Genomic DNA, 12,533 nt, shown 5'->3' on the forward strand with positions numbered 1-12,533 from the left:
CCTGAATGTCAATACAGTACAATACAGCCTACTGTACATTCTATATATACTACTATATATACTTGTTTATTTTTATTGAATAATGTGTATTCTATATTGTGCGTATTGTATACTGTACAGTGTATGTTATTATTTGTATATTGTTGTGTGTAATTATGTGTATATTAGACTTTAAATTGTGTTGTGTTAATTTGATGTTATTGTAAATTGGTATATGTCTCATCACTGTCACGACTGCTATATTGATCGGAACTGCACCCAAAATTTTCACACACCATTGCACTTGTGTATATGGCTGTGTGACAATAAATGTGATTTGATTTGATTTGATTTGATGGCATGCCCGAAGCAGCGTGTGAGTTTGAGCTCCACCCCCTCAGGCCTTCAGAATTTCTACAGAATCCCTAAACAGTGCAAATGAATGGGCAACTACAGTCAGATTGTCAGATTCATCAGACAATCAGATTGATTTATTTGTTCTTGGTGGGTGTGATCTTTAGGATATGTCCTGGTCGAGGCCTTCTAGCTGGTCTTGAGTGACGCAATCATGCTTTAAGTGATATACGTAATTTGAAAGAAAATTGCGTAAAATCAAGCTGTCTGACGAGTCGACTGTCATCACTGCTGTTATTGCCTTTGAGAAAGAGATCCTTATGGATTTAAAAACACGAGATGTTCAGCATGACTGTGTGATTGCTTAATTTATTAAACAGGAAAGGAGGACTGATTTTCACTTCAAGCAAATTGGTAAGTGCTTTTTGCATTGTTATAGCAACATCAGGAGTTTTCTAAGTGTAAATTAGGCTGCTTGAGCATTCAGTCTCGGATTAAGTTTTGAAAAGTAGTGCTGCGTTCCATTCAACTCGGAAAGTCGGATTTTCCATCTTCCTACTAGGAAAAGTGCAATGGAATGCATCATGAAGTCAGAATTACAACTTGTAGGCTCGTGAAGAAATTCTCAACTCCGATTTTGCCGAGATGCAGGTGCACGATGTCACACAACATATCGACACTCAGGGAGATATACAAAGTAAGTGATAAACATTCACTTTATTAAGTAATATCGATAAATGAGTTCGTTTCCACATTACATGATATTGAAGCTTGTTTAACATACGCCTGCAGAAACAGGTGTATAAAACATAATTTCTTTTGATAATCGTACACCTGAAGCACAAATGCTAGCACTGCAGCATTGTTTATCAGTTGGGTTGCTAGGAAACATCTCTAATGAGAGTCAAACGCCTGCTAAACTAACGGGAGCGTTGCAGTTCCAAATATCGGGGAATGGATTGCATTTATGGTTGGAGATATCAAGTAGGAATATCCCGCATCCAACTTGAATGGAACGCAGCATAACCGTGTACCCTGACAAAACGAAATTTATTGCAAGCAACATTTAAATCACAAATATTATTAGATAGATTTTCCCAGGTATTATAGACCTTCCTTGGTAGATTCATATGAAAAATTATGATTTTGGAATGTCTGTTCGGGAGACGTTCATTTCACAAAACAGTCATACTGCAGTTAAAATTAGGCTTGCTTGAGCATTAATTGTCGTTTCAAGTTCTGGCTTTCGTGCGTGGACGTGTTTTTAAAATGTCAATTGGTATTACTAGTTAGCTGCGATATAATATATGATGCCCAAAGGCATAGGGTGACTTATTCATTGTGAAACTGTGTTTTCTTAATGGCATGAATCACACTGAAGGCATAGACTTTTAATGCACGGCCTGCCACTGCTTTGCAGCCATCCTTAGCATCTATTCTCAATTTGTCTGGGAACATCAGTGCAAAAGCGAACTTCCATTGATGTAAGAGTTTCTTGCATTCCTTGAATCGATCACGTTTCTTTCTTGTCAAATTCGCAAAGTCTGGGTACAAGAAAATGTTGTTGTTCTTCCAAGAAAGCCTTCCTTTGCTCCTCACGTCATGTAACACAAGATCTTTATCAGATGATCTCAGAAATTTGCCCAGAATTGATTCGGGCCTGTTTCCCTTAGTGGATCGCCAAGCAGGAACCCTGTGAGCTCACTTGATTTCTAGCTTATGGCCTGTTATGTCTCGGACTCGGACTCGGAAAGAGCCCGTCTAGGAATTCCACCATATTCTGACCCTCTGCACTCTCAGGAATTCCAACAATTCGGACGTTGTTCCGCCGACTACGATTTTCCATATCCTCCAACTTTTCCCAGACACGCTCTAAGTCCGTTTTGGTTGCTAGCGGATTAGCAGCTAATTCCCTCTCCGATGACTCCAGATAATCGATCCGTTTCTCGACATCCCCCACTCTTGTAACTATCATCTTTGCTAACTACTAAAGCTGTTTTTTGTTTAGCTTTTTTAATGTTGTTAATACACGTAAAAATATAGATAGACAGATAGATAGATATACTGTATATACTGTATATTAGCCTATTTTTAAAATGTAGTTAAAAATAAATAAATAAAATGAATAAAACTTTTTTGTAGTTAAAGATTACACAATTAAATTTGATGGAATTGTGTTATGAAATTGAAATGCATAAATAATAATAATAATAATAAAAATAATAATAATATATATATATATATATATATATATATATATATATATATATATATATATATATATATATATATATATATTTTTTTTTTTTTTTTTTTTTTTTTTATGGGAGGAGTAAAGACAGTCACTATGGTAACTCAATAAGAAGCCACTGATTATACTGAGAAAATCAGTCAGATGAAGAAAAAAGCGCCCATCTGATCTGAAAAATAACTGCTCTCAGATTTGATCTCAGTTCTTCAAATATTGGGTAAGAGATCAATTTTCATAAAAAAAATTAAAAAAAATGTAAAAATTAAAAACATTTGTTTTAACAATTGTGAATTTTAAACAACTACAGATAAGGATCTAGTAGTCTTTATTTGAGGCCAGAGACATTAAAACAAAAAAGAAACAAACAAAGAACATGCAAAGTATTTATACATTGGTATGCAGTGCTAACTTGAATGCTTTATTATCGTAAGATGTGGTCAATTTAATTCAGTTAACTAACTTCTTGTTTTTAAAAACAACATTTAATGCATTTACAAATGAGATTGAAAGTGTGTCACAACAAAGTTGAAACTGTAAAAATAAAATACATCTTTTCTCAGATATACCGTCTCTCAGTCGACAGGGGCATTTCCTCTTTGAATCTGTCAGCCAGATCACATTGCTCAATGTTGCACACAGCTCAATAACTTAAAGCCACAAAAAATTAAATTAAATTAAAATTGAAAATCAAAATGTCATGTGATCTGTCAGCAAATGTTAAAAATAAGCCCATGTTTCATCCCATACAATCTTTTTTTATTGTAAAAGCTTTATTATCAAGTAAGCTCTGGAACTTTGAAATCTTTGTAAAATAAAACACTAAATAGGAGAGAAGTTGCTTTGATTGAAGCTTCATGTTATGTTTGGTCTGATAAATAAAGGAAAACGGACTGTATGATATTTAAATGAACTTCACTTCAATTCAGTTTTATTAACAAAGCACTTTTCACAATACACATTGCTCCAAAGCAGTTTTTTCTAATGAATAATGCCCTAAAAATGTCCAGATCTCAATTTACAGCTATGTGTATATGATCAAAAATTGCAGAAAAGACAAAAATAACGCTCTTAAAACAATGTCAGAGCAATAATGCCAAAATACTTTGGTTTTAGCTCTACAGCCAAGGGTGTATCCAGGGAATTACTTTTGGGTTGGCCTCAATAAAAATGGATGGGCCAAGTTTTCACCCAACATTTATTTTCCTTAACAACAGAAAAGAGTTGCATTCAAACAGTTTTTCCACACTTTTAGAAATCAGAATTTCAGAATTTCTCTGATATCTCTGATATTCTGGGTAACCCACCCTGGCCCACCCTTGGCTACGCCACTGTTTACAACACGTTTGTATAAACTGAAACATAAAACATTTCTAAAGACAAATTATAATACATCATTAATCATATACTGAAGTGAACACAAACAATTAAGAATAAGGATAGTATTAACTTTTTAATGCTGGTTTCTTTTTTAATTTAGTTTTTTAGTGTAAATGGGAGGAGTAAAGGAAGTATTGTGCAACAGCAGAAATCACCATGATAACTTAATAAGCAATAATTACTTAAACTAGAAACAATCAGTTAGATCAAGTTAGACATGTTCAAATCTGATCTGAAAAGTAACTGCTTTCACATTTTGTCTCAATTTGAGTTGTGTTCTTCAAATACTTGGTAAGAGATCATCATACAGTAATGCTTACAGAAACAATAATTTTGTTTCAAATAACTGTATTTCTGTTTCATCACATTAGTGTGAGATGCTGCAAACTCTACTCATCATTTTAACTATGGTTAAAATGGGATACTGTGAGATTTTAGGTGAGTAACGAGTGTTTAGTACATACTGAGGCTTTGTGAAATTGAAATTCAGTACAATAACCAAGATATTATAAGTCTGAGTACACCATTTTAAAGAGAACCAATACAAATCATTTGTTCACAAATATTACAGATCAAATATTCATTCATTCATACAGCTTTATTAATCCCCGAGGGGGCAATTAAATTTGGGCACAAAACAACAGACAAGACAAACAATAACAACTATGTAATAAATAAAAAAAAAAGCATAATAACATGATTATGTGAAAATATGTACCAGTACTTATAAATTACAATTTAAATATTAAGGATCTGTATAATGGGTAAAATAGATAAATGGGTCAATATACACAATAAAACTGTAAATACTTGACCTTTCCAAACTTACCCAGTACTCAATTCCAAACGACCATTACAAAGTTACATTTACATTTAAATTCGGCTCGGAACAGGCCTCATTATTTACCTTATTTAATAAACGGATAGCCCCCAGAACAAAAAATGCGCTATACCTGTTTGTAGAGCATCTTGGTATCCGTAGCCTATGCTTAAGAGGAAGCAACTGAAACTGGTGATGGAGAACATAGGAGTTATCTATAATAATATGGAGTGGTGGTGGTGTAGTGGACTAAAGCACTGAACTGGTAAGCAAAAGTTTGTTGGTTCAATCCCCACAACCACCAACATTGTGTCCTTGAGCAAGGCACTTAACTCCACGTTGCTCCAGGGGGATTGTCCCTGTAATAAGGGCACTGTAAGTCACTTTGGATAAAAGCGTCTGCCAAATGCATAAATGTAAATATCCTGAGCCTTTTTCCTCATCAGTGATTCATAAAGAGAGAATAGGCTTCATAGACATTAACCCATGTTTTTGGAACAGATATTTACTGTTGACTGGATGCGGTTTCTATTTTTTGTCGTTAGTGATGTAAACCAGCACACAATAGAAAGCACAAAATACTCTCGATATAGGAACTATAAAATTTACGTAAAATACATTTAACCAAACAAATTAAATTTCCTTAAGAAATATTGCCGCTAATGTACAGTACTTTCTTAATAATGGCTTCTAAAAATATTTAAAACCTTGTGTTATGTCTAGTGGTTTTTATTTACTGTACACCTTTAGACTTTACAGTCCTTGTTCAAAAAAAGGTGTCTCAGTTTACATTGCTAAAATCTCCCAGTAAATGGAATTCTCTTAAAACCTTCATTGTTTATCTTCCATGGATTGTGATGGATTGGTTTGATTTCAACATACAGATCTTGATGGATCGACTGGCTTCTCCATCAGAGTACACAACAATTTCACTGGAGAGTCCGGCTTGTGCATCAGAGTACACTGTTCTTTCACTGTTCCTCAAAACATTCCTAAACCCCTCAAAGGAACCTGGTTCAAAGGAGATCCACAAAACCCAACTGCCGAAGTTCCTTGTATTAGCTTTAACAAGTATTATTCCGATGAAGAAGATTGCAGCTTTCAGCTAGGCAACTTTGTTCAGGGGAAATCAGATGATGAATACAGATTCAAAGTGGAGAATGGACAAGGGAAGATATATATTTATCCTCAGACAGTAACAGTTACTGTGAAATGTGGGTTGTGGGTTTGTATGCCTAGTTACAGCACTGAAAAAAGACAAATAAGATTTAATTTGAACATAATCGAGTTCACGCTTGAACTAACTTATTAAATGTAGAAATTAATCTTAATCTTTCTGCTGTAGCCTATTTACTTCACCACATAATAATTTCTTTACAGTAAGAAAAAATATTTCTGATTTCAATAAATCATTGCTTTTCTAGAGCTCACCCAGAAACCAACAATAAATGTTCCAGTGCTCACGGCAGGAGAGATGGCGAGAATATCCTGTAGTATTCCAGAGGATTGTCTATACACCACAGCAAAAAATTGTATGGAAAGGGATTGATGATGAATTTGTCGTCCAACCTCACATTTCTGCGGTACCTGGGAGAGCAAAGATCTTTTCAGTGATAACTTTTAATCCTAAACAGGAGCATCACTATACTAAGCTCACCTGCATAGCAATATTTGAAGGAAACGTCCAGGCTGAAAGAAGTGTGACCCTGGAAATAAGATGTATGTTTAATTATTTTACTTATACATTCAACCAAAAAAGTATTTGGACATATTTGGAAACTTGAATCAAACTTTAAAATGTATGAATTGCATTGCTTTAGTGACAAAATATAAGACAAAGTAGCTTTTCCAAACTAACTACGGTACTTAAGTGTCCGAACACTTTCTGCGCCCACTATATCCTCTCAAATATACCCAATAAGCAATGATTCTTTTCAAGGTTGTAGATTAACTGGAATATAGAATGTGATCCACACAAGCTGAGTTTGTCAAACCTGTTATTAAAGAAGGTTTACCAGAATTACTGCGCACTATCATGTCTCTATAGCATCAGTAATGTGTTTTTGTGTTTACATGTCACATTTTAAGGTAAGGGTTAATTTAGGGTTAGAGCATTAGGGTTAGGGTTAAGTTTTAGTTAGAGCATTAGGGTTAGGGTTACATGGTTAGGGTTAGAGCACTGCACTTAATGATTTCGCACAAATTTCTCTTCAGATGCCCCTATAATCCTGAATAGCTCCTGTTATTCCCTGTGGGGTGATGAATTAACCTGCGTGTGTGCCATTACCCCAGATACACTGGCGACTGTTGAGTTGTGCACCTAAATATTATATAGTATTGCTACATCAGAGCATCAGCACCATCTCCATTTCTGGATTCAGACCCACCAACACCTCAATCTATTGAATGTGTCAGTAGCAATGAAATTGGTGAGACACAAATGGAAATCCAAGTGCAAAGTCAGGCTGAAAAAGGTAGGTAGAATGCAATCATCATGTGTGGATACAAATATTTTATCTGTGAAGTGTTGAAATGCATCACACAAACTTGACCAATTTAAAATATTCTAAGATGGAAATTTATTTAGTTTTTTAACATTTTGCAGTGAAGCTAAGACCAATTAGAAAGTAGGGTAGGAATTTCATTTCATTCACTTAAAAGGATTGTTCACTCCAAAATGAAAACTCTGTCATCATTTACTCACCCTCATGTTGTTCCAAACTCAAAAAGACTTTGTGTCTTCTGTGGAACACAAAAGGAGATGTTTGGCAGAAGGACTCTTTTTGTGTTCTACGGAAGAAAGAAAGTCATATGAAGGTAAATAACGGATAACAGAGTTTTCATTTTTTGGGCGAACTATCCCTTTAATTCTATATCTTTCATCTTTTAGAAAGTGGGAGTTTGTCTACCCTTTGGATGTTCTGTACTCTTTCCATTGTTCTACATGTCATCATCGCTGTCTGTATGACATTTGTCATTGACATTAGGTAAGAGCTTCAGAAGATTCGAAAGGCAAGCCTCACTATTAATATTGCCTCAATATAATACTATTTTTTCCTTCTTTTGACAGAAGTAGAGAAAAATGTAAGACACCAAAGGATGACAACCATATCTACATGACTACACTGAAGAGAGAAGAATCTCTGTATGAGACTGTTAACATGTCTTCAGAGAGTTCTTAATGGTCTGATCAACACATTACTTCTAAAATACCAAAAATATCAAGGCTGTTTATTAAATTTATACTCAGCTATATGCAGTCAGAGGCAAATGGCTTTTTTTCTCTCTTGCATGGTAGCATATTTTGGAAAAGTTTAGCATGTATGTAAGGACATGCTAGTGTTCCAAAACTTCAGAATTGTTTGACAATATAAATGTAATTTTTTGTACAGTATGTCACTTAGAATACAATGTTTTTTTTATCTCATGCTCTCATTGCCAAGAAAATATTTTGATGCAGCTAAACACAGCTAATAGATAAAACTTCAAATTATAATTTTCAAATTTACTCTGAATTCCACTCACTACTACTTCTGCTACCTACAACATTTATTTAAAACATTGACTGTGTGGACATTTATTTAACTGTAAACAAATTATGAAACTTTTTTTTTTTTTTTTTTTTTTGGATGCAGCAATATCAGCAAAATGCTTTGGAAATAGAGTTTCTTGTTGAATCAGAAGGATGGCATGAAAATACAAATACAACTAATTAAAGGGATCAGTTCACTCAAAAATGAAAATTCTCTCATCATTTACTCACCCTCATGGCATCCCAGATGTGTATGACTTTCTGTCTTCTGCTGAACACAAAGATTTTTGGAAAAATATTTAATCCCTGACAATGCAGGTGAATGGGAACTAAAATTTTAAAGCTCCAAAAAGCATATAAAAGGAGCATAAAATTAATCCATAATCCATCCAACAGTGGTTAAATATACACTACTAGTCAAAAGTTTTGAAACTCTTGACTGAAATGTTTCTCATGATCTTAAAAATCTTTTGATCTGAAGGCGTGTGCTTAAACGTTTGAAATTAGTTTTGTAGACAAAAATATAATTGTGCCACCATATTAATTTATTTCATTATAAAACTAAAATTTAATAAAAATAAAAAATAAAAAAAAACAGAAAAGTTTTAGAAATTGATGACTTGGACCAAATAATAAAGAAAAGCAGCCAATAAGTGCCCAACATAGATGGGAACTCCTTCAATTCTCCTTCAGTTTTTTAAAAAGCATCCCAGGGTGATACCTCAATAAGTTGGTTGAGAAAATGTCGAGTACATGTCTGCAAATTATAGGCAAAGGGTGACTACTTTGAAGATGCTAAAATATAACACAGTTTTGATTTATTTTGGATTTTGTTTAGTCACAACATAATTCCCAAAGTTCCATTTATGTTATTCCATAGTTTTGATGACTTTACTATTATTCTAAATGTGGAAAAAAAAATATATATATATATATATAATAAAGAATAAGTGTTTCAAAACTTTTGACCGGTAGTGTATGTCTTCAGAAGCGATATGATCGGTGTAGGTTAGAAACAGATCAATTTTTAAGACAGTTTTACTATAAATTCTCCTCTTTGCCCAGTAGGTGGCGATATGCACGAAGACTACTAATTGGCAGAAACAAAATAAGAATAATGTTGAATGTGAAAGTGGGGACTGATCGTAAAAAAGGACTTAAACATTGATGTTTCTCACCCACACTCATCACATTGCTTCTGAAGATATGGACTTAACCACTGGAGTCATATGGATTACTTTTATGCTGCCTTTATGTGCTTTTTGGAACTTCAAAATGTGTGTTACCCATTCACTTGCATTGTTTGAACCTACAGAGCTGAGATATACTTCTAAAAATCTTTGTTTGTTTTCAACAGAGAAAGAAAGTCATACATCTGGGATGGTATGAGCGTGAGTAAATGATTTTGGGTGAACTATTCCTTTAACCTGTTTTAATTTGTGTACTTTATTTTTACTTTAAAAAAGAATGACATCATTTGAGGCTGGAGAATTTTATTAAACAAAATGAAAGAGAGCAAAGAACAATTTAAATTATTATGAATGGACTGTGCTAATATAAAATAAAAGATCAGAGATTCTTTTCTGCATTATTATGTCAATGAAGAAACAAAATTACTTTGTTCATTATTATTGGCATCACACAGTCAGATACATACAAATATTCTTTACAACACTCAAAGTGTAAAATTAGACTTACAAATGTGCCCACAAATCTTTTTGCTTACAAATAAATAAAGACTTGTAAAGTATACACTTGCACTTGTGTATATATATTCAAACATAGACAGTTTGTGTTACTTATTGTATAAGCACATATAATGTCATTTTGTGTTTGATTTTCTGCAAAATATACACCATTGCTGCACAATGTATGTTCCTTGTTGTGTAGTCAAAAGGTTCACAACACAGAGAACTATATATCATGCAGAGTATTTACATAAATCGGTATCCTACCAAGGTGCCTAATGCCTTATGAATGTAAGATGTGATTAATTCAATATAATTATGACTCATTAATTTGTTAGTCAAATTGTATTTCAAGGTCTGAATGCATATGCTGACCATCTAACTAACTTCTAAGCAAATGAACTCAACCTTGCCAGAAGATTACATGATTACATAAAACATTACATATATTTCAAGCACCTTGGGTAGAGAGATACCTTCTTATATGTTCCAAATGGTGTTTATTTCTTGTTGTTTTCATAAGATGAGATGATAACTTTCAATTGCTACAATGCTCAATCAGTCTTAGCTTATTTCATTACTCAATATGACTTTCTATTGATATGAAATCTCAGTTTTACCCCATTAGATTGCTGTGTGCACCGAGGCTGGGATGGCCATCAAATTTTATGCTTATCCTTTTACTTCCTATCAGATTATTAGGCCAATTTTGCTCCTTGGTGTACATACTGTATCTAAGAATTTGAGTAGTTAAAAAAACAAACAAACAAACAACACAAATGTATGTCTGAATACATTTGTGCCTGTTATATGTGTGTAATCTGATCAAAAAAGAAAAATAAATAGATTTGTTCAGAAGTTTGAAAAAAAAAATACAGTTTCTGGACTGTTTTCAGTGACTAATGTGAATAAATAAATATCAAAATGTGAAGTAAAGATACAGTGTATCAACTTAAACCTATACTGAATCTCAAGAACACTTTAGTAAACACTTTGATTGGGAGGGGAGTGAGGGATATGAAAACGTTTGCGGTCTTGCTGTATTTGAGACAGCGTTTATCCCCCTCAAACAATGCCAGTGTTGGGGATAGTGCTTATACATCGAGGCACAAATGCTGCCTCGTTCCCTGATGCTTCGACTAAAGAGGACACAATGAAAAGGACCACTAGTAACTAAGACTCACCTGTAACCAAAACCATTTTCTCTCCAGCTTTCGTCAAACTGTAAGAGGCCATTCAGACTGAATGCATTCATCGAAACAGTCAAAGACGTCTGTTTAGTGCATGTTTACATAGAAAAACTATTTTAAAAAAGTATGCTGACGAATGCAAAAAGGTGTGAACGGCCCTTTAGAAGGGCTCTATCTCTTGGAAAATAAACCCTTCCTTTTGAATGCTCTTGAACTAAGTTAATATGATTACCTCTAATTTCTGAAGGTATTCCTTCAAAAGAACAAGAAGAAAAATAGAGAAAAATATATGGCATGGTTGCGGTCAAGAATGGTTATAAAGGTTTTATATATATATATATATATATATATATATATATACAGCTTTGGAAAAAATTGAGAGACCACTGCAAAATTATCAGTTTCTATGGGTACGTGTTTGAGAAAATTTTTTGAACATTTTTGTTTTATTCTATAAAGTACTTACAACATTTCTCCCAAATTCCAAATAAATATATTGTCATTTAGAGCATTTATTTGCAGAAAATGACAACTGGTCAAAATAACAAAAAAGATGCAGTGTTTTCAGACCTCAAATAATGCAAAGAAAACAAGTTCATATTCATTTTTAAACACAAAACTAATTTTGAAACTTAGGAAGAGTTCAGAAATCAATATTTGGTGGAATAACTCTGATTTTCAATCACAGCTTTCATGCATCTAGGCATGGTCTACACCAGTCTTTCACATTGCTGTTGGGTGACTTTATGTCACTCCTAGTGCAAACATTCAAGCAGCTCAGCTTTTTTTGATGGCTTGTGGCCATCCATCTTCCTCTTGATCACATTCTAGAGTTTTTCAATGGGCTTCAGGTCTGGAGATTGGGCTGGCCATGACAGGGTCTTGATCCGATGGTCCACCATCCACACCTTGATTGACCTGGCTGTGTGGCATGGAGTATTGTCTTGTTGGATAAACCAATCCTCAGAGTTGGGGAACATTGTCTGAGCAGAAGGAAGCAAAATTACTTCCGGGATAACCTTGTATGTGGATCGGTGATGATCTAGGGGTGCTTCAGCAAGGCTGGAATCGGGCAGATTCATCTTTGTGAAGAACGCATTAATCAAGCCACGTACAAGGTTATCCTAAAAGAAAACTTGCTTCCTTCTGCTCTGACAATGCTCCCCAACTCTGAGGATTGTTTTATTCCAACAGGACAATGCTCAATGACACACAGTCAGGTCAATCAAGTTGTGGATGGAGGACCACCGGATCAAGACCCTGTCATGGCCAGGCCAATCTCCAGACCTGAACCCATTGAAAACCTCTAGAATGTAATCAAGAGGAAGATGGATGGCCACAA

At 34.2% G+C, this 12,533-nt stretch overlaps 1 protein-coding gene across 1 annotated transcript; it reads left to right on the plus strand.

Annotated features, from left to right (window-relative positions):
* The first annotated feature begins 4,242 nt into the window (after nucleotides 1-4,242).
* Nucleotides 4,243-11,647, plus strand: LOC127422166 (sialic acid-binding Ig-like lectin 7). The gene is given in 8 exon segments (XM_051665504.1): nucleotides 4,243-4,399; nucleotides 5,666-5,995; nucleotides 6,206-6,294; nucleotides 6,296-6,562; nucleotides 6,974-7,095; nucleotides 7,131-7,255; nucleotides 7,672-7,768; nucleotides 7,852-11,647. Coding segments are annotated over 8 exon segments (1,203 nt in total). The 5' UTR covers nucleotides 4,243-4,338; the 3' UTR covers nucleotides 7,964-11,647.
* The last annotated feature ends 886 nt before the right edge of the window (nucleotides 11,648-12,533 follow it).

Source organism: Myxocyprinus asiaticus, chromosome 31 (genome assembly GCF_019703515.2).
Source record: "Myxocyprinus asiaticus isolate MX2 ecotype Aquarium Trade chromosome 31, UBuf_Myxa_2, whole genome shotgun sequence".
NCBI lineage: Eukaryota > Metazoa > Chordata > Actinopteri > Cypriniformes > Catostomidae > Myxocyprinus > Myxocyprinus asiaticus.